The sequence below is a fragment of the Priapulus caudatus genome, unplaced genomic scaffold (genome assembly GCF_000485595.1).
Source record: "Priapulus caudatus unplaced genomic scaffold, Priapulus_caudatus-5.0.1 Scaffold581, whole genome shotgun sequence".
Lineage (NCBI taxonomy): Eukaryota > Metazoa > Priapulida > Priapulimorpha > Priapulimorphida > Priapulidae > Priapulus > Priapulus caudatus.
This window is the reverse complement of record NW_014577642.1, coordinates 106,865-129,761: the sequence shown is the minus strand read 5'-3', so window position 1 is coordinate 129,761 and position 22,897 is coordinate 106,865. Positions and strand designations below refer to the sequence as shown.

The 22,897-nt window shown below is 49.9% G+C and overlaps 1 protein-coding gene across 1 annotated transcript in view; it reads right to left on the bottom strand.

Moving 5' to 3' along the window:
* LOC106811844 (spectrin beta chain-like) overlaps positions 1-22,897 on the bottom strand; it is a gene marked incomplete in the record, with an annotated part of 83,058 nt that overhangs the window by 39,216 nt on the left and 20,945 nt on the right. The window contains 8 exon segments of the mRNA XM_014815567.1: positions 75-262; positions 1,209-1,321; positions 1,829-1,944; positions 4,445-4,506; positions 7,012-7,032; positions 7,785-7,958; positions 12,765-12,916; positions 20,610-20,743. Coding sequence (XP_014671053.1) covers positions 75-262; positions 1,209-1,321; positions 1,829-1,944; positions 4,445-4,506; positions 7,012-7,032; positions 7,785-7,958; positions 12,765-12,916; positions 20,610-20,718 — 935 coding nt within the window.

Below are 22,897 nucleotides of genomic sequence, written 5' to 3'. Positions count from 1 at the left end.
ACCCCCCTCCCTCCTGCTCTCTCTTCCTCCTCCCTCCCCCCTTCCTCCATCCTCCTCCCCGCGGTCACACGTACTTGGGCGGTTTCTCGACGGTGCGATAGGTGTTGAACTCCAGCAGCTGATGCTGTACGCCGTTGAGCGAGTTTGAGAAGACGCGCTCGTTCAGCGTGACGATCGTCTCCTTGATCCACTCGAGCAGGTCAGAGGTCATGGACTCGTACTCCGTGATCATGTGCTCGTTCTCAATCGCAGAGTCCACCACCTGAGAGAGAGAAAGAGGTGTTATGTACGTGTGTGTGTGTGAAAGAGAGGGAGAGAGAGAGTGTATGTCTGTGTGTGAGAGAGAGGGGGGAGAGAGAGTGTCGAAGAATGGCCACACATGTCTGTGTGTGAGAGAGAGGGGGGAGAGAGTGTGTGATGTACGTGTGTGTGAGAGAGAGAGCGAGAGGTGGGAGAAAGAGAGTGTGTATGTACGTGTGTGTGAGAGAGAGAGCGAGAGGTGGGAGAAGAGAGTGTGTATGTACGGTGTGTGAGAGAGAGAGCGAGAGTGGGAGAAAGAGAGTGTGTATGTACGTGTGTGTGAAGAGAGAGAGCGAGAGTGGGAGAAAGAGAGTGTGTATGTAGCGTGTGTGTGAGAGAGAGAGCGAGATGTGGAGAAAGAGTGTGTGTATGTACGTGTGGGTGAGAGAGAGAGAGCGAGAGGTGGGAGAGAGAGAGTGTGTATGTCTGTGTGAGAGACACAGAGAGAGAGAGAGAGGGAAGGAGAGAGGGAGAGGAAGAGACGGAATGAGGGAGAGAGGGAGAGAGGAAGATAGAGGAAGAGGATGAGATGAAGTGTCAGAGAGAGGGAGAGGGAGATGGAGCGGGAGCGGGATAGGGAAAAAGAGATAGAAGACGGGTACTAATTTAGTTTTGAAAATGGTTAGAGGCCAGGAAATGGCCAGGTACTAAACTTTGATTATCGGACACATGCCCCAGAATGCAGTAATACCTTGTCAGCCAGCTGTTTACCATGGAATTTTACTTAAAATGAAACACACAGGTGCCACACTTTATCATTGTCGGCGTTTCCCCCATCCCCCTTTAGTTTTCCCCATCAAGACCAGATAATATATATGTTATATATATATATCTAGATATATATAGATATATATATATATCAATTGTTACGTTGCATACATTAGGCGCTGCATTGTATATCAGCTTACCTTGCCGATACGTCTACCCTGTACTGTGTCCGCCTTCATGCGGGAGAAGTAATGGTAGTAGGCAACCACGTAGGTGATGATCGACTTCTCATCAGGATAGTCTACACTCACATCTGCAAATACACAGACATATGCATACATTAACACATACATACATACATACATGAACACGTGCTATTGCAACTAAGAGCAGTCACTTATTTCATTCTTTTCCACAATTAGTCAACCCTACATCTGCTATTGCATAAGTTTTTTATCCGCATTCGCACCACAGATACCTATCCATACACAGATGCTTCTGTCCTCTGTACATGAATATATACATGTCTGTTAGCAACCATTCGTTTCTAGTTATAATACTAGTAGGAGTTGGCAATTTCATTTTTCTCAGTAAATACGTTTGTTACCACCTATTATAGTCTACTTATAACACTATAATAACTAGAAACAGTTATAAATTTTATTCTGCTCCATAGATATATGTTTATTGACACATACGTCGTTTCTACATCTAACACTCTAAGATACGGTTAGCAAATTCATTCGTAAAAAGGCTTCAAGAAAGATGACCGTTAGCACCTATTCTGCTCACTAGATGGCACCACGCATGTCTCACTAACCTTCTGGATCGAGCAGCTTCATAATGCCAAGCTTGTCCTCAGCAACGTTGAAGGCGTTCCCAATGTTGTGCATTGCGTTGGTCTTGGTTAGCGACTCGTACCTGATCAGATCAGGCCTGCAACCACACCAACGGTGTTACTACTCAAAACGTGTGAAGAGATGTGGAAGAGCCACCCCACCTTCACTGCAGATTACACTAATTTGCTATTATGCACCATGAAGCCAAAAAAGTTAGCCGTGGACCTGTCTTTGAAATTACGTTACTAGTTATTATGGTGAGTACTCGTAGGATAATTACATCCTACGTGAAATAAAATTCTTTCCTCCTGCCACTTTCAATAGCAATCTAGAGTGCTGCTGCAAACAGCTGACCGTGTTTAACCATGTTACTTTTTACATTTTACAATACACGTTACATTTAGCAAACTACATTGCCTACACTAATGTGATATTCATCACATCTGACACTAATACCCTGACAAATAAACATATACGGTAAAACCTGAGTTAGCAGTTACCACTACAGAACGTGCACCTGACTATAAAGGACACTTCAGGCAGTTCCCCTGAGTAGCAGTTATACAGAGAAACCATCGCTATGGAACAAACACCTGTCTATAAAGGACATTTTAGGCGGTTTCCTTAAGTGGCAGTTATACATTGAAACCACCTCACTAGAAGGGATTCCTGTCTATAAAGGACATTTTAGGCGGTTTCCTTAAGTGGCAGTTATACATTGAAACCATCTCAGTAGAAGGGATTCCTGTCTTGGCAATGCTGACACCCGCATCTAGCATCATGTTCCCACCCCATCCCCTAATCGCACACCCACATCCACCATCCATACCCTATATACACTCTGTAAATCACACACCTACAATCCACCATGGCGCATAACCCTATATTACACCTGTAATCACACCCACCCCACACCTTCCCTCCATACCCTATATCCCCTGTAAGTCACACCACCCCAACATACCTCCCTCCATAACCCTATAATCCACCCTGTAATCACACACCTACATCCCTCCATCCATACCGTATATCCGACGCTGTAATCACATGCCCCAGGCCCACATCCTCCCTCCATACCCTATATCCACCTGTAATCACACACCCACATCCTCCCTCCATACCCTATATCCACCTGTAATCACACACCCACATCCTCCCTCCATACGCGTGAGAGTCCACGCTGTAATCCACACACCCGACATCCTCCTCCATAACCCTATATCCACGATCTGGATAATACACACCCACATCCTCCTTACCATACCTATATCCACTGTAATCACCACACGTCCACCATCCTCCATCCATCACCCTATTATCCACCTGTAATGCACAATACACCCAGCCTCCTTACCTCGGGCATACCCCTAAGGCTATACCCACCTGTGAATGGCAACACCTACATCCGCTGCCCTCGCATAGCGCCCTAATATCCACCTGTAATCACACCACCCACATCCTTCCTTCCCATACCTCTATATCCACCCTGTAATGCAGCACACACGCACCATCCTCCTTCCATACCCTATATCCAACCTGTAATCACAGACACCCACCATCCTCCTCCATACCCCTATATCCACCTGCTAACACACACGTCTCACAATCCTCCTTCCATAACCCTATATTCCACCTGTAATCACGACACCCCACATCCTCGCTTCCATACCCTCAGTATCCACCTGTAGATCACAACACCCCACATCTCCTGTCCCATACCACTATAGTCCCACACTGTATCACACAACACCCCTGCACATCCTCCTTCCGATAACCACTATATCCACTCTGTAATCACACACCGCCACATCCTCCTTCGCACTACCCTATAGTCAACCTGTACCTCACAACAGCCCATCATCCTCCATGCGCATGACCCTATATCCACCTGTGAACACACGGGGAAGTGTGTTGGGCGGGGTGGGTGAGTGCGGTGGGGGGGCCGAGGCACGTCACATCTGCCTCCCTCTTACCGCGCTGAATATCCAGCAGCTGTAAGCTCGATCACAGGTCCCGAATCCCTCCCGCCTTAACCCTAAGCCTTCATATATCCACACTGTGTAGATCCACATGATGGAGCGGTCGTTGCCGCACCCAACATCCTCCATGCGCCTACCGCCTATAATTCCACGCTGTACATACACAGCACCACATCCCCTGTGTCCATACCTCAATATCCAGTCAATCCCACACACCGCGCACCTACCCTTCCTCATATATCTAGTCCCCTCCGATCCCCAGCCCTCATTCACTGACACACCACAACCTCCGACGCCCACCATCTATCCGCCTCCATTCGCCACCCTCATTCACATCGAACACCCCCCCCACCCCCCCACCCATCTATCCCTCATTCCCCCCTCCATTCACCACACACTACCTACCCCCTGTCCCTTCACCATCTATCCCAACCTACGTTGCCCCATTCACGGCACCTTACTTACCAGCCCTCCCCTTTCTCTAGCACCTCCAACCACCCACCCCGACCGCCCTACCCCTATCCCAATCAACTCAACCACCTCCCGCCCCCCACTCTCCACCTTCCCCCACCCCCGGCGGCGATTCATGGCAGTACGGCTCGTGCGTGCATGCGTTACCTGTGCTTGTGATGCAGGCGTTGACTGGCGAGGCCTGTCGCGCCAGTCGTCGTGAAGTTGCGCAACGTTCACGTTCGGGTTAGCCCGGCCGTCTGTCATCTTGACCCGCCCAGGCAGCAGCGCATCCTTCGGCAGCACGTTCGTCTCCTTGTTGTCCGGACCCGTCCTCTCTAGTCGTGATGTCCTGGAATCTGTGATGGGGGACGGGCGCAGAGTGTTCGCGTAAAGCATAGTCGGGTAGGTGGAGGGATGGAGTGCGGAGGGTGGGCGCCTGTTACGTTGTGCGCTGGGTGTGGCGTTGCTGGCGCAAGGTAGTCTTCGGGCGCGTTACTATGTGTGAGTAAATCTGCGTCGTGGGAAGGCGCTGGCGTGAGGTGTTATGTTATGTCCTGGGATTGTGAGCGGTTTTAGCAACGTAGTGCAGATGTCAGGGCATGAGAACATAGAGGTGTAGGTGGAGGAACGAGTGGTGTGGTGTCAATGGAGACTGTGCATGAGGAGAGTGTAGTGTAGCGTTTGTGTGTGCGGTGAGTGGGGTGTGGTGTGTGCGTGCGTGAGGTGGGCTGTAGTTGTGGTGGTCATGAGTGGATGTGTAGTGGTGGCGTTGTGACGTGCGCTGAGTGGGTGGTGGTGTGTGCGTGGCATGAGTTGGGGTGTAGTGTGCGTGAGATGGGTGTGGTGTGTTGCGTGCATGCAGTGGCGTGTAAGTGCTGCGTGTTGTCCGCGGTGCGCGGTTGAGCTGGGTGTGGTTGTATGCGGGTGCATGAGCTTGGGCTGTAGATGTGCGTGTTGTGTCGTGGCCGTGAAGTGGGTGTAGTGGATGTGTCGATGCGTGCAAATGAGTGCGGTGTGTAGTGTGGGATCGAGGGTTTGGGCGTCGTGCGAGAGTTGTGGTGATCCGGTGCGTGGCGTAGTATGAGTGGTGTAGTGGTAGTGTGATGTTGGGCGTGCGTATGTGGGTGTCGTGCGTGCGTGTATGGAGTGGGTGTCGTGTGCGTTGTGCGTGCGCTGCGTTGAGTGGGGTGTGTTTGGTGTGCGTGCCCCTGATGGTCGTTTTAGTGTGCATTTGCGTTGTGTGAGTTGGGTGTTTAGCCTGTGCATTTGGGCATGGCGTGAGTTGGGTGTGTTGGGTGCATTTGTGCGGGCGTAGAGGGGGTGTGTTGGGTGCATTTGGGCGTGTGTGCAGTGGGTTGTTTAGTGTTGCAATTTGGCGCGTGCAGTGAGTGGGTTGTGTTGGGTGCATTTTGTGCGCGGTGAGTGGGTGTCGTGGCGTAGCGTCGTGTGAGTGTGTCGTGTGCATTTGTGCGTGCGTGAGTGGTGATCGTGTGTGCAGTGTATGAGTGAGGAGTGTAGTGTGGCATTTGTGGCGTGCGTTGAGTGGGTGTAGTGTGTGCGTGTAATGAGTGTGGTGTCCGTGTGCGTTTGTGTTGGTGCGTGCGCTAGAGGTGGGTGTGTCTGTATGCCGTGCGGGTGAGTGGGTGTAGTGATGCGTGGCGTGAGTGCGGCGGTGGGGTGTTGTAATCGGCGTGCGCATGCCAGTGAGGAGTGTGGCGCCGGCACCGTCGAGTGGGTGTGCGTGTATGCGTGCAGTCGAGTGCGGTGTGTGTCGTAGTGCTGCGTGGGGCGTGAGATGGGTGTGGTGTATGGTCGTGTGTTGAGTAGGGTGTCGCTGCAGGTGGCGTCGCTATGGAGTGGGTGGTCGTGTGGCTCATTTGGAGCCAATTGGCGGTCGGTGAGTGGGGTGTGGTAGTGCGGTGCATTTGGTTGCCGTGCGTGAGTGGGTGTTTACGTGCTGCCCGAGTGTGTGCAGTCACGCGTGAGGTTGGGTGTGTTGGCTTGCATTTGGGCATCGCGTGCGAGTGGGTGAGTAGTGTGTATTTGTGCTGCTGAGGTGGGTGTCAGTGGTGACTGTGAGTGTGTGTGCGTGTGTGAGTGGGTATCACATGTGCATCTTGCGTGCGTGCGTAGAGTGGGTGTGTAGGGTGCATTTGTGCGTGGCGTGACGTGGGTGTGGGTGTGTGCTAGCGTTGGCATGAGTGAGGTGTTGGTAGCGTGGGGCATTTGTGCGTCGCCGTGACTGCGGTGTGGTGTGTGTGCGTGGCATGAGTAGGGTGGTGGTGTGTGTGTGCGTAGCGGTGAAGGTGGGTGTTGTAGGGTGGGGCATTTGTGCGTCGGCCGTGAGTGGGTGTGGTGTGTGTGCGTGCATGGAGTGTGGTGTGGTGTGTGTGTGCGTGTGCGTAGAGTGGGTGTGGTGTGTGGCGTGCAATCGAGCTGGGTGTGGTGTGTGTGTGCGTGCGTGAAGTGGGTGTGGTGGGTGGCGTGCGTTGAAGTGGGCTGTAGGGTGTGTGCGTGCGTGAGTGGTGTCGTGTGGCCTGCGTGAGTGGGTGTGGTGTGTGCGTGTGTGAGTGGTGGTGGGCCCTGCTGTGCGTGCCGTGAGTGGGTGTCGTGTGTGCGTGCGTAGCGTGATGTCGTGGTGTTGCGTGCGTGAGTGTGTGTCCGTGTGTGCGTCGATGAGTGGGTGTCGTGTGCAATCTTGGGCATGCGTAGGTGTATTGTGCAATGCATGCGTCTATTGTGATGTCCTGGATGTCCTTGGTGGGGGAGCGCAACATTGCGTGAGCATAGGGGTGGGGGTAGAGGAAGTAGTGGGTGTAGTTTCTGCATGCTTGGCTGTAGTGTGTGTGCATGAATGCATGCATCTGCTGCGAATGCTCATTAAGAAAACTGTTCGACACAATGCACCCACACAACTGTCTCGCTCAGACGCGCAATTGCGCGCGGATTTACGGAGAGGATCGTATTGCTGCTACGGTATCGAATTTATTTTGTTCATGACTTCTTCATACAACACTGGCGGTGAATCGATTGATAGTGGGTGGCAATGTTTCAGCGACTGGGAAACAGTGATGGGTGGAGGGGGATACATCAAAGCAGACGGGTTTTACCTGGGTAATCGGGATGAAGGTCCGGTGTTGGGCAGGGTGCATACAGAGCCTGGAAGTAAAGCAGACAAGTGAAGGAAGGGTTAACACGGAATAACGAGGTGGTAACGCAGGTGGCGTCCGGGAGCAAGTGTCCAAACGACACGGGGTTGACACTGGTAATCGACAGAGGCTCACTTAGAGGGACGGGTGGATAACAGGGACATGAGAATCGGGATAATTCCACGCCCGGAACCACAAGAAGATGAGTCGCGTATGCAACGTAGAACCACGGAACAGGGAACCGGCAGCCGGGACGATTTCACGCAGGGAACCACCGCGGGAGGGTTTCCGTGCGCAAACCAGCAATGGGAAGACCCGGGACCTGGGAGGAGGCCCGGAGAAATCCCGCTCACTACCTGGAATCGCAGGATGATGGTCCAGATGAGGCCGAGCGTGAGTCGCGGGTTGCCGTCGACTACGTCGTGCGCTCCGAGGTTCTCCAGGTGAACGTGCTGCTCCCGCAGGAACTGCAGCGCCTTCTCCACGTTCTCCAGGCAGTGAATCCTCATCTTACCCTTTGTCGGTCTCGGCTGCAAGCAACAACGGATGCGCGAACGCGTTACTACGGCAACAGCTTCCCGCTTCCGCGTGCGATGGACCGCGGAGAATAAGTGCGGAACGATTTCCGCGTCGACGGCTTTCCATTTCACGGCGGTGGCAGGGAATAGCAGTAAAACGCGATGAATGGGATTTCTATGGCAATAGTTGCCCACTTTGCAGCGGTGGCAAGAGGCAGCGGTCAAACACGATGAATAGGATTCCTATGGCAACAGCTTCCCACTTTGCAGCAGTAGCAAAAGACGGCAGTCAACAATGTAGAAGGGATCGTTATGGCAACCACTTCCGACTTCGCAGCAGTGGCAATAGACAGAGGTGAAACAGCAGACGGCGAATCGATTTCTATGGCAACAGCTGATGCTTGCGTAGCCCGGGTAGAGAGGGAAAGTAGGTAAACAGAATATGCTAATGACGATGACCATCTGACCGATATTGATATTTCGCACCCACCGCAGCTGGCTATGTCACACAGCATGGAGAGATTTTGCCTCATGCAATTTAGTAGCGATTGTAGTACATGCCTCATGTACTAATAGTGGGACTTTGTTCCCTGTGTACTAATAGTGAGAGCTTGTTCCTCGTGTACTAATAGAGCGAGTTCATTCCTCATTGTATTAATAGTGGGAGTTCCTTCCTCATGTACTAATAGTGGGAGTTTATTCATTGTGTACTAATAGAGGGAGTTTATTCATTGTGTACTAATAGAGGAAGTTTATTCCTCATGTACTAATAGAAGGAGTTTATTCCTCATGTACTAATAGAAGGAGTTCATTCCTCATGTACTAATCGTGGGAGTTTATTCATTGTGTACTAATAGAGGGAGTTTATTCCTCATGTACTAATAGTGGGAGTTTATTCCTCATGTACTAATAGAGGGATTTTATTCCTCATGTACTAATAGTGGGAGTTTATTCCTCATGTACTAATAGAGGGAGTTCCTTCCTCATGTACTAATAGTGGGAGTTTATTCCTCGTGTACTAATAGAGGGAGTTTATTCCTCATGTACTAATAAAAGGAGTTGATTCCTCGTGTACTAATAGAGGGAGTTTATTCCTCATGTACTAATAAAAGGAGTTGATTCCTCGTGTACTAATAGTGGGAGTTCATTCCCCACTTATTACTATTTTATTTTCCACATAATGAACATTTAAATGTTTAACATTTGAAATGCCTGTGTTGGCTTTATATTTGAATGTTACACCCTTTCATCGTCCAAAAACAATCCTAATCATGCCGAGAATGAAGCCGCGTTGACACAGAATTCACAACATACACAAAGAGCATGCCTCACTACCCCCGACCTCATTATTATGCAACCAGAAACTGGCATACGCGTAAGCAGCAGCGAAAAACCCACACGTCGGTATAATAGGGGGCCATTATGGTGCGGGGGTGCTCAAGATATTTGTAAGGGGCGCACTAGAATGTCGCTCGTGAATGAATGACTCATCGTGTCGACAACGGAGGCGGCAGCAGCAGCGCAATGGAAATATGTTTAACACGCCGATACCTAAAATCACAATAAGACTGCCGTTCAGATTCCGACAGGCGATTATAAAAGGCCCTTTGTGTAACCATTGACATTTAAATTTACCGTGAAGGATTAGAGTAGCTGGGGGAGCGTCGGTGGAGGGATGAATATTAGGCGGGGCGCCGCGGTTGTTTGAGCAACTAAACTCGCTTTGCCATCGTACTGAAGCTGACGAAATTTTAAATGAAGTAGAAAATTTTACAAAGAATGATAAATTGAAATATTTATCACACTGTAACTTCCCTTGCCGCGAAATTTTCTGCGCTTGACACGGCAACAGCATGGATCTGCCCCTCAATTGTACATTTGGAAAAATTTCAGAGACCCACCCCCTGTCTCGATAGTGCAACTAGAAGTGCTCCGCTCCCTCCTTTCCGTAACCAACCCCCCACAAAAAAACAGTAGCCCTTACATTACGAAACCTCCCTCCTCGCCTCCAAAAAACCACGCCGATTCCACTGCTCTAAATCCCTCGCACCGCCCTAACACCCGCACTGCGCTCTTCACGAGCATCCAATTAGTGACAACGTCCGATATTTTCCTGCTTCGACTAACCGTTATGATAATTCGGGTCGGAGTGCGACATGGTCCAATTATGCGTTTACCGCCATCGCGCAGGCACTGGCATGGTCTGAGTCACATATATACGTGGCAAGGCCTGTCGTTGCAACGACGAAAGTCGCCAGCTCGAACCTTTATTGCACGGTTTATATACCGTAACGGTTCATTTTCGCGCACTCCTGCGTTAAAATGACTGCGTTTAAAATTCGCGCACTCCACGACAGAGTTCGTGCGGTGGCGAAAAACTTTCGCGGCGGAGTTCTGTCTGCGTTTACGGCGTAATGGCACAATTTGCGCGATCTCTCCGCCGTCCGCCTCCATTTATAATGAACCGGGAAAAATTCATGCGATTCGGGCGAAAAGCATTTCAGAATCGCGCGACGTGGCCATGTGTGCGTGTCGGAAAAATTTCTCGCGATTTCGCGCGTTCGCGTCAACGAGAAGCAAGCGACGTTTCATCACGGCGGACGAGGTTGGTGTGACGATACGTATGACGTCACATCCATCAGCCTAGATAGGTGTGGCAGACGAGCAGAGCAGCAGAATCGCGAGCGGTCGTCTCCACGACGACGACGACTCGTGCGGGCGCTTACTCGGAAATTTTCAATGTTTACCGAAATTCTTTTAGTTACGATGGCGAAAGGAAATCACTCCTTTCGAACTCACATATGCATTACTAAGAGCTAATACAGTTTAGATTCTGCCTACTGTAGCTTTCTCATCAGATCACGAAGTGCTATAAATGTCACTCACGTTATACAACGGCTTTATTTGAACCTAATGCACAGCAGAGCTACAATTTATGCAGACACGAACCCACCAGCTACCACGCCTTGCTTTGAAATATTCACGTACGACTACATTAGATAAAAACGCACCCATTTACCCATTTCGCATCGATCCGCTCGGCATTAAAAATTTAACGCCTATATACTTTGGTAGTAAACGTTAGGCTCGCCGCTTTTGTCTATGAAGCCGGAAATATTCAGCGTCCCTTTTACAGGACGGACGCGAGCACGCCTGACAGACAACACAACCTTCACATGTTGATGGAAACTGCACTGAACTCCCTGCGAAAACAAACGAATTAAAAACAAGTTTTCCCCATGAGTTCTCTCCCGCTCTCGCTCTCTCTATCTATACCTCTCTCTCTCTCTCTCTCTCTCTCTCCCTATCTCCCATCCCTCTCTCTCCCGCATAGCTGGCCACGGTTGACACCATGTTTTCTCCTTTAACCCAAGCAACTTATGACCTTTGTTCAAGGTTACCTTGCTATCTACGTACGCACGTTTGGGTCACCATCACGCAACCACTGGTGCAAAAAAACAACTCACACAAATAGCTGTTTTGCCCGAAGAATTTTGTGAGACTGTCTATAACAACATGGCCACTGTGCACACGTCACCACGCCTTGTGGCAATGTTACCATCCGAAAAAAAACTTAAAAACTCCAACTGACGTGTACTGGTCAAATGCACTGGCAGCAAGAACAAGCCCGCACGTACAGCACACACGCGGCCATTGACTATATATAACAACGTTGTTATATATAACAATGTTGTTATATATAGTCAATGGCTGCGTGTGTGCTGTACGTGCGGGCTTGTTCTTGCTGCCAGTGCAAATGGGGAGGGGAAATGGTAGGAAACATACATTGCGTCAAATAGTGTAATTGGGGGGGGGGGTCACACAGGATAGCGAGAATGCTTTAACACGTTCAACGCGAAACACGAGTATACTCGTTCGAACCTGCAAAACGCACGGCCGCGAAACACGAGGATACTCGTGGCAAAAAAAAAAATTTAAAATTAAAATTAATTTGGAACGTTTACTATGTTCTCCTATAGATGGCATAAGCTGTACGCTTAGCAATTTCAACAGCGTCACTGTATATACCCCAGTAGTAGATGACATAATTTATACAATACTTTACTGTTGTTTGGAACGTTATTTTGGGAGTTTTTTGGACTGAGGTAATGTATTTAGTTCACCTCGCCAAAGGGCGTTTGACCGCCGTGTGTTTTGAATTTGTTTTTATGTCTGAAATTTGTGATTGATTTGATAGATCATGGGTGATAGATTCCGGTGTTGTTTTGATGTCTGAGAGTAAGTTTATATCTATATTATACTAGCCACTAATTATAAATAATTGTATAGCTAGTTAAACCTGCCAAAAACATTTTGTGTAATAGGTGACTAAGCGGTAAAAATGCGAAAATCTCAGCACAGGGCGGTAGGCGCATTGTTAAACATGTAGCGTTCAACGTGTTAATAAGGGGGACAAATGGCAAAACAGATGCAGCTTGCACCTGTGTGGAAGCGCAGCTTTCTCATTCCCATGGTAAGCGGCGGTGCAGGACAGCAGGGGGCGCCACGTCAATTCCGTCTTCATACAGACCCAGTTCCCGGGGTGAGTAGGAATGGGTCGAGCCCATGGGAAACAACAGGGGGCGCTACATACTAGTCTCTCACCCAACAGGGTGATGCGGGGGGTGCTACGGGGCAGGGGCCAGGGTAAGCAGACCAGCAGGGGGCGCTACGTACCAGTCTCTCTCCTGACAGGGCAGTACGGGGCAGGGGCCAGGGTAAGCGGACCAGCAGGGGCGCTACGTACCAGTCTCTCTCCTGACAGGGCAGTACGGGGCAGGGGCCAGGGTAAGCAGACCAGCAGGGGGCGCTACGTACCAGTCTCTCTCCCGACAGGATCTCGAGCAGCTTGAGCAGCATCTTGCCATCTCGCAGGTCGACGTAAAGGTCCCCGACGCGGCTGTTCATGCGCAGCAGGTGCGACGTCACCCACTTAGTGAACGTCTTCTTCTGTACCAACTCTCTCTCATCTACGGAAAGCAAGGACATGCACATGATTATTCACTCTTTCTCTCATCAAGGAAAGGAATGCATGATGTATATGATTATGCAAGCTGAAAATCTGCAGCAATGTCTCTCTCTCTCTCTCTCTCTCTCTCTCTCTCTCTCTCTCTCTCTCTCTCTCTCTCTCTCTCTCATCCAAGAAGGGAAAGCATGCTCAATTATTTCTGGCTTCTTTCCAGGGCCGTAGCCTAGCCAAATTCCTACAGGCAACAAACACTTCACGACTCAGCAGGCTAATACTGAGGGCGTGGTGCAGCTCCCAGTCAACGTACACAGTGAGGCGGGGGTGGGTGTCATGAGAAGACAAGAGTTTCATGATCAACTACATGATGATCTACATTCATTGAAGAATAATTTACATTTATGAGTCCCTTTTCGTATATTTTATTTAGCGTTTCACGACTACCCTAAACCCCAATCTAACTAATGGGGCATCTACAGCTTACATCCTCTCCCGAAGGGAGGTTATGGCTGTACTCTCTCATCTGTGAAAGAATGGAGAGTGCGTACGATTACTTCTGTTCGCTCTAACCTGACGTGAAGCACGCGCGCGCGCACACACACACCGCGCATGATTACAGAAGCTCACTCTCTCATCTGCAGAATAACACCGGTGATCCAGACAACTGCGTGCGCTCACACGTTCCGTTCCCCGACCGACTCGAAATGAAAGACCCGGCGCAACTAGCGGCCGTAAGTGCGCAGACAAAATTTTTCGAGTGTGAATTTCGAGACGGAGGTTCGACGGCGACTAGAGAAGAAAACGCGGCACGGCATTACACGCCGGCTGCCTACAAATTACGTGTAAATGCGCGTGATGACCCTAAGTTCCATCTCTCCGCTCCCAGCTCACAGAAATCTAATTGTGTTCACTCGCAGAAACTCGTCCTGAAACGTGTGTCTTCGAAATCTTATCAGACTAATTCTCCACGTGGAAAACGCGAGTACTAATCTTTTACACTAACAACATCGCCCACCACCCCACCACCCATCATGCCAAGTAGTTCCATCACATCACCTCTGCCAGCTTCCCAACAACAACAGCGCCTCGCTAGAATCTCCCAGATACATATTTGAAGAGAGATTATAAACCCATGAAATATGGCTCGGCTATTTTGCCAACAATATTTACTGTGGCGTGGTGGGGTGAGGTCCCTACCGTAATAAGGCTCTACTGCTGAAGCAACGACTGTTACCAGGCAGCAGAGAGAGAAAAAAATCGTTGCCGCAGCATGGCCGCGTGCAAGCTGACCTTTCCCCCTGTTATCCCCTCGGGGCCAGCGGTTGCCAATCAGCGAGGGAGCTTCAGCTGCTATAACGCCAGTATAATCTCAGTGAGGAGGAGCACGCTAATGCACTTCTGCCGGCTGGCAGTACAAGTGGAACGATGCATGTCCGCGCATCACATTGTGACAGCGATTGTCACACTGCCGTTGTCTAGTTTAAATTGTCTAGTTTGATTGTCTAGTTTGATTGTCTAGATCTGATTGTCTAGATCTGATTGTCTATTTTGATTGTCCAGTTTGATTGTCTAGTTTGATTGTCTAGGTGTCCATGAACTAGTTTTCGCTGGAACTCCTCCGAGAAAAAAATACCCCATATACCCGTAAATATGTGTCCGTAAACATGGGCACACACCAAAAAATGCCATAAATAACACTGTACTTCGGTTAGTTAAATAACTGACACTCTCCACCCGTGGACTTTGGCATGGCAAACATAGCCAAGCCCTTGGCGGTGTTAGTGCAGAGCTACGTACGTGAGTGCGTGCGTGCGTGCGTGTGTGGGTGTTCGCTGAAGCTGGCAGTGACAGCCGTGCCCCGTGGCACTGCTGCTGCTGCTGCTGCTGCTGCTGCAGGAAGTAACGGCAGGCAGATACGATATTTCTTAAAACAAACGGACGTGCAGTATACACACGGCATAAACATCGCGCTGGCCAGCCATGTAGAGACACACGGTTGCATTGAGCATCAAGTAGGGAAATATATGAACCATACAGACACACACACACACCCACCCACGCACGCACAGATATACGGAGCATTAGATAGACGTAGAGAAATATGGGAAGAGATAAACAAAGTAGCATTTGGTACAAGTTGGGAAATATAGGAACCATACACCCACGCACGCATGCCCACACAGGCATACAGATCATCATGTAGAAGTAGAGAAATATGGGAAGAGATACATAAAGCAACATGTATTGCAGGTAGAGAAATACATGAACAATGTCCACCTAAGAGCTAGGGAAATGCGGTAACCATATTAACACCCACAACATTGAGCGCAAATAGGTAAACACGGAAACCAGTAATGAGACAATCATCTCAGAGTAACATATGTGACATGTAGGGAAATGCACGCTTGGACATCAATGACCCTAAAATATATGTTGCACTTACTGACTGCGTTAGCATTCGACATAATATCACGCCATTTTATTCACGTCTCTGGGGGGGGGGGGCTCTACGTGTAAAACGTAATTAGACTGATTACACTGGCCGCTATTACATGCTTGTGTCATCACGCTGTCATAAACCATGTGTGCGTGTTTGTCTGTGACAGTGAGTGCATGCGTGCGTGCTGTGTGCTGCTCATTGATCACTGCTCAACGGTCACCATTACAATCCCTGCCATCCTCCTTCTCCTCCTCCCTCCTCCCTCCTCCTCCTCCTCCCTCCTCCTCCTCCTCCCTCATCCATCATCATCATCTCCTCGTTCCCCTCGCGCTGTCAAGGTTAAGCAAACAGCCGGTCGCACCAGGCGACGCTACACGCCTCATTTATGCACTACACACACGCCGCCTCCTCTCTCCCCTTTCCTCCCCCACTCCCTCCGCCTCACCTCTCCCTACTTCTTCTCTGTCTCTTCCCCCATCTCCTTCCTTTCTCTTCTGTCCTCTGCCCCTTCTATGCCCATCTATCTCCCCTCTTCTACTCGATGTCATAATATTCTCTCCTCTCCTTATCCTCTTCCCCTACCTCCTCCTCGCCCTTCTCTCCCAGCTGCAGCCTCTCGCAAGACAGACGAGCGCCATCGTAATTCCATCAGCAATCGCGACTAACCGGCACGCACCCAAAACGACGTGCGAAACAATCTACAACGAGGCTCCCTAGCACGCACGCAGGGGGCCAATTCGATTATGTAGTCCGGACTCTTCACATTCTCCAGTCCGGATCCTACCGGATTTATGCGAAATAGAATAGAAGTGGGGCACCAAGATGGCGGCCCCCACGTTGTTGATTCTCAACGATGATACTACAAATTTCAATCATACCAAGGGAAAAAGGGATCTATAGTTTTATTGTCAACATTGTAAGTATTAGTAACACACGAAAATCGGATGCACTACACGGATTGGTGCATAAAATGTGTTAAAAACCAGAAAATTAGGTTTGAATAACCGAAATTCAGACTAAATGTCGCCATTCTGCCATTTTGTCACGTAGGTCACGTGACAAAATGGCAGAATGGCGACATTTAGTCTGAATTTCGGTTATTCAAACCAAATTTTCTGGTTTTTAACACATTTTATGCACCAATCCGTGTAGTGCATCCGATTTTCGTGTGTTACTAATACTTACAATGTTGACAATAATCCTCTCCGCTATCGCACCGGTCGAAAAAATGGAAAGTTTGGAGAGTCCGAACTCTCCAGAAATGGTCATGTGACCAGTAATCGAATGGAAATGGAGAGTCCGGAGAATCCGGACAGCATAATCGAATTGGATCAGGGTTACAGCGCCCAGAGCGCGCGCATGCGCACGACGCACCATCGCGCGTCATCCGTATGTCATCATCGGTGAAATCTTACTCCGCTCTGAGCGAGCGTGGCCGCTCCACCGTTTCCGACGGATTGACTGGAAACTGGACACTCGCGCGGGGGAGCGCGATTTATATATATACTAGCTGTACTTAACGACAGGTGATCGTGGGGTGGGGCCGTGTCAGCGACCTAAGCAGTAAGTGTGCAATGTTCGCGCGTATAACATGACGTTAATACGTGCTGCATCACCTTAATGCGTGCTGCATCCATCCATCACAGCAGCCAGTCGATACACTCGTCCTGCGTGCGTGAATGAACCAGACTACTGCTCGCTATACTCTACTATATGAGATTGATAATAGAGGCTGGGAGAACTGCATAGGTTGTGGAGCATCATTAGAGACGCCTTCACGCGATATTGCCACCCGGCAAGCATGTAAAACTCGGTAGAAATGGAATTCTTACATGGCCGTGCGTTGGTCTGTTGTTAGCATTAGCCGTGGTAGAATATGACAACATGCAAGTTTATCATTCTACTACTGTTGCTCTATTATTCTCTATATATTCTTATCATTCTAATATGGCTGTCATTCTATCATAGTATTATCTGCCCTTGAGCGTACGAAGGGTAAGGAAAATAGCACGGTGTTACCCTAACTCGAAGTATTGTGATTAAGTGGCTGCATGAATCCGTGAATCGTTAAAACTGACTTTCCAACTTTAACTGACGTTAAATTCCCAGTACGCCTTACATGGAAAAATTCGACCATTTGACTTTCATGATATTAGGTATTCTTTCTCGAAGACTTAATTAAACTTCTAAAAACGTGAAATATATAGCGTGAAATACCAGCGCAGAGGCCTGCTGCTTCCCTATTCTCACCCACACAGCGTGAAACCTAGCTAAGGACAAGCGAACAGCAGTCAACGCAGAGCGCAGCACGGACGATTACCGACTGAACTGTAGACTTAATTTGCATTAACGATGCGTAATTACGGTCTTCGTGCCGCCAAGTAATTTCGCGCGATCGAACATGCCGCCCAGTTGTTTGCGAACAGTAAATTGGTTTCGCGACAGTGGCTTGCACACGTATTCACATGTTCTACGTCTACACACAGTCTGTTAGCAGAAGCCACGCAACAACCGCGTCAGTGAAATACATTCCCCGAGACGAGCAGTGATGAGAGATCGTCCCAAAAACCACATCTTCCCGATTAGATCTTGTCGCGACAGCGTCGACACGCCCACGCATTCACTTCGGCGCACTTCTACCATCATTCCTATCTTCCTTCGGCCACACCTGACCTTGACCACGACCCGCACGCACGCGACCGTGACCTTACCTCGCACGCGTCTGATCTTGACGTCGTAGACGATCGCCGCGGAAATGTCGCGCATGTCCGGCGGCTCGCTGCCGGATGCCTGCTCGCCGCTGCCCCACCACACACCGCCGCCCCAGTCGTATGGCCGCACGGCCGACGGCACGCGCGCGCTGCTGCGCACCTTCTGAGACGTCACGGGCGACTCCTCGTACGCCCCCTGGAGGCCGTACATCGTCGGCGCCCCCGCGAAGCTAAAAACCTCGCTGTCCGAGTCACTCTTGATCATCGGCGGCGACCCAGTGAAGTGAAACACCTCGCTGTCGGAGTCGTCCGCCTGGTGGCCATTCTCGAGCGGCGGTGGCGCCCTCGCGCCGGGCGACTCCCCGAGCCACGAATCGTCCGCCGGGCGGCCGGTCCCGCTCGGCGGCGACGCGTCCGTGTGACGCGGCTCCCCCTGGTGGGACGTCACGTGCACGCCGGTCTCGTCGACCTCGAAGAAGTCTACGTTCTCCAGCTCGACGATGAGGCTGTCGATGTTGCTGCGATGCCGCGTTGCGCCGCCGGCGCCCTCTGTCCCCGCCATGCCGCCGGCGCCCTCTGTCTCCGCCATGCCGCCGGCGCCCTCTGTCCCCGCCATGCCGCCGGCGCCCTCTGTCTCCGCCATGCCGCCGGCCTCACGGTCGGTCTCACGATAGACGTGCCAGCGACAGCATTCGTCGCCCGATGAGCCGCGACGCGAGACGCGCGTTAACGTAGGTGGCGCTACCGGGCTGCGTGGCTATTCGCGACTGTCACCGACGTAGATCCGCTACACGTCTCCGCGTCGTCCGGAGTCTCTCCTGGAAGCGTGCTGCTGAGACGTTAGCTCACACACGCGCACGCTCGCGGGGCGTCTGCTCTCACTGCGATACCTCGTCGACGCGTGACCGGTGGTTACGCCGTCACGCACGCGTGCTGCGCGCGATCCGCACCAGCTACTCCGCTCCCACCCGCACCGGATCCCACACCCTGGCTAGATATCTACACCTAGAATCCACGCAACGATAGAATCCACTCGACGATAAAATCTACACGACAATGGAATCCTCCGAACTTCACGACGCGATCGATACGTCCGTGCTCGGTGCCACGACACCGGATCCCCGACTAGATATCCGGACGACTCGACGATAGAATCCACGCGACGACGGAACCTACGCAGTGAAGGAATCCTCGCACCTAACGACACGACGTGATCGATATGTCCTCACCGCGCAACGCCGGAATCGCCAACGACTGCACTGACTGACGAACCGAGTTTATGCAGATCAGCTCGGCTAATCAGGACGGGGGCTTCTGCCTGATGAGACGTAACGAAATCTTCACGACGCGAGCGAGTGAGCGGGTCACACAGTACCACTCCCACTGTGACCACCGAGCGTGCTCTGTGCTCTACCTGCCACACCTGCTCTACCTGGAACCTCTCGCACCTGCCCAGGTATATAGGATATCGTCATCGCCCCTATCTGCAACTTATCTCCCCTAGATTACGCCCGCCGCCTTGCGATTGGCGCTCAATTTCTTAATCGCCGGGACCCGATACAGAAGTGAGGCAGTGCGAATATATGTTATATATATTATATGTTACTATTTTTAATGTGCGTCTTAACTCTCGCTTCCCGGCCGACTCTAGTCGGCGAAGATTTTAGGACGCGGGTGGCGTCACGATCGCGTCGTCGCTAAACAATCATGGTGGTATTTATCGTGACTACTGTCTGCCTTCGTTGTTTACACACGAACGCATACCCCCCCCCCCAAACACACACACACACACACACACAACGTTCGCGGTCAAAGTTCGCGAGCGGAATCAGCATGGTGACTAAACGTCCTTGCAAACGCGCATGCTCGCAACATATTTCACGATCCTCTCGGGAATTATTCGTTGGCGACATTAGCGGACGTATAATGGTCGCGCGTAAACCGTATTGAAGTCGATAAGTGCAATGTCAATATTAATCGACATAACACCGGCAGCTTTTACCACCTCTGCGAGCGTCCGCAGCTTCCAAATCGAACATTACCAGAGCGTAAATTTTCGAGCATTATTATCACCAACGTCGCAGGGATAACTCCTGATCCCGGATCGTCACACGCCGCGACGAGAATTACCATCGCAAACCCTCAATGTTATGTGTACAGTACGCTCGTCAACTGCTAGTGACCACAAAGACCCTTGTAGTACACGTCGCACAATACCTGAGGACCCCATGATAATTAGAAAAGGTGACGCATTTTTGTACAGAAAGCCTGTGGTATCCGAAATAACCACAAAGGTATCGCATTGTCCTAAGACTGATGAATCTCAAATTACCACAGAAGTGGTGCGTTGCATGACTTGATCGAATCTCTCCTGCTCCTCGTAACTTAGCTGCTATGCATTGATCAAACCAGTCCTGTGCATGACTGACACTCAAGAGAAACTCCAAGAGTCCGCAGTAGATAGTTCTCTATAGATGTGTCTGCTAATCCTATACCTGTCCATCGTGCATACGACATGCTCACGCACATGCACACGTGACACGTACCTGCGAGGGCTTTGATCCTGGCCCGCTCAAACAATCTCGATGAACTGTTGTCCTCATCCTCTGTGATCTCCTGGTCGGGCTCCCATCGCACGCGTATGTCCGTCGTCATGGCTGCAAGCTAAAGCGTTTGCGCTCTGAAATGAGAGAGGAAGAACGAACGCGCGTGAGTTACCTCCAAATGTTCTCGCGAAGCCAGAAAACGAAAGCTTGAATTTTCTTCTCGTGACGGCGCTGGCCGTGCGTGCATGTTTACTGTTGAATTGAGACATTTCTGTGGCTAACATCCGTTTACATCCTAGGATACATGAATCGCCACGGATTTAACCACTTCTGCTTAACCAAGACTGATAATTTACAAACAAAACGTATTCAAAATATACATGTACACACAGCTGACACACACACGCACGCGCAGTCTACATGTGAAAGAGAATACATCTACTGTACTATTAACCAGTACAGTAAAAGTACATTAATATCAAGAATTAAAATCCTACACGCTACCAAAATCTATTTGCTTTTGTTTCCGTATAGAAACTATCCACGTATTAGAGTGGAAAACGAGTCTCAGGCCGGGTCAGCACTATAAAAGCATATAGCTTGATTGTATCTCATGCGCTACTGCTATAACAAACACACGGCCACCAGGCCTCAGGCCGCTCCTGTTTTCCACACAGATATTTACCCGGCGCGTCTGTGCCCTACAGGCCAATGTGCACGAGCGAATTTTGCATAAATATGTAACCACCCTTCCCGTCAGTGTACCGAAGATATGCTGTCAGATGGGTAGCTCCAAGAAAAGGTATTGCTAGGGTTACAATACAATAGACAATCCGTCGCACAGCCTGGTCGGGCTATCAGATGGGTAACTCCTTCCCTACGTCTTATAGGTAAACGTAACGTACATAGGTGCGTGTTACAAATTACATGGCAGGCAGCAATAAATGGTCATGATATACACATACGAGGAAGTAAGAAATAGCAAGGCGCAATCGCAGGTAGAGCAAGGTTCGTAAATGTCGAATTTTAGAAATATGTCGCACTCCCTCTTATACGTCTTCCTGGTAAAATTGCGCAGTTGGCCGCGAGTGTGAACATGCGCGCATGCGTGTATGCGTGTATGCGCGCGTTATGTACTTGCCCCTCCCCGGAATAGCGGGAGATATCTGTAGTACACGGCTGTGCACTTAAGCTCACTACAGTCGATAGAAGAAGAGATCACCCCTGCGCAGCCGAGCCTGCCGCGTAAATATTGACAGACATGCATCATGCCACTGACACCCATAAACCAGCTCTAGCTCTACACACGCCGACACACACACACACACACACATACACGCACACACGCACACGCACACAACCGCAGACGCAGCGCAAGCATCCTAGCGTGACAACCCCCAACCCTCTAATTTCGTTACCAGTACATCACCGCGCACGCACGCACGCACGCACGCACGCAGACAGGCTGCCGCTGCAAAAATGATCTTTATAGTACATATTTGCAGAATGAAATTTTACGTGTACAGCAAGCAGCGCAGCCTGTACGCCCCATTTCCTACAAACCAAAAGGTGGCGCCACCTGCACGGTAGCAATACACGTCAGGTGGCGTTGTGTGTATGGTGGCATGGACAGACTTGCATACTGGCATTACTTGGGAGTAAATAACTACCCGTGTTTTTATGTGTTCCTGGCGACATGTACGAAGGGCAGGGTCTGCACACTGGCAATACATGTATGGCAGCATTACCCGTATAGCAGCAGTACATGTACATGTACATTACACGTAAATGTGTACATACATTAATGATTATATCGTATGGCAGCAGACATGGACTCATTAATGTATACACATTTACGTGTAATGTACATGTACATGTACTGCTGCCATACGGGTAATGCTGCCATACATGTATTGCCAGTGTAAGTACACGTACATGTACATTACAGTAACCATACATGTATAGTGACACTAAATGTAAATGTCCGGTGGGTGACATTACATGTACATGTATAGTGGCACTACATTATATCAAGAGCTAATAATACTAAGAGCTAATAATTTATTAAGCTTATATTAAGAGCTAATAATAAAGGTATTATTAGCTCTTGATTATATGTATGGCTGCAGTATATGTGCATGTACATTAAAGTAACATTACTGTAACATTACACATGCATGTATGGTAATACTGCACGTAGATGTATACTGCAGTTGGGTGACCTGTATGACCTGTACATCTGTGGTGGCACTACATGCACATTTATGGTAATATTACATGTACATGTA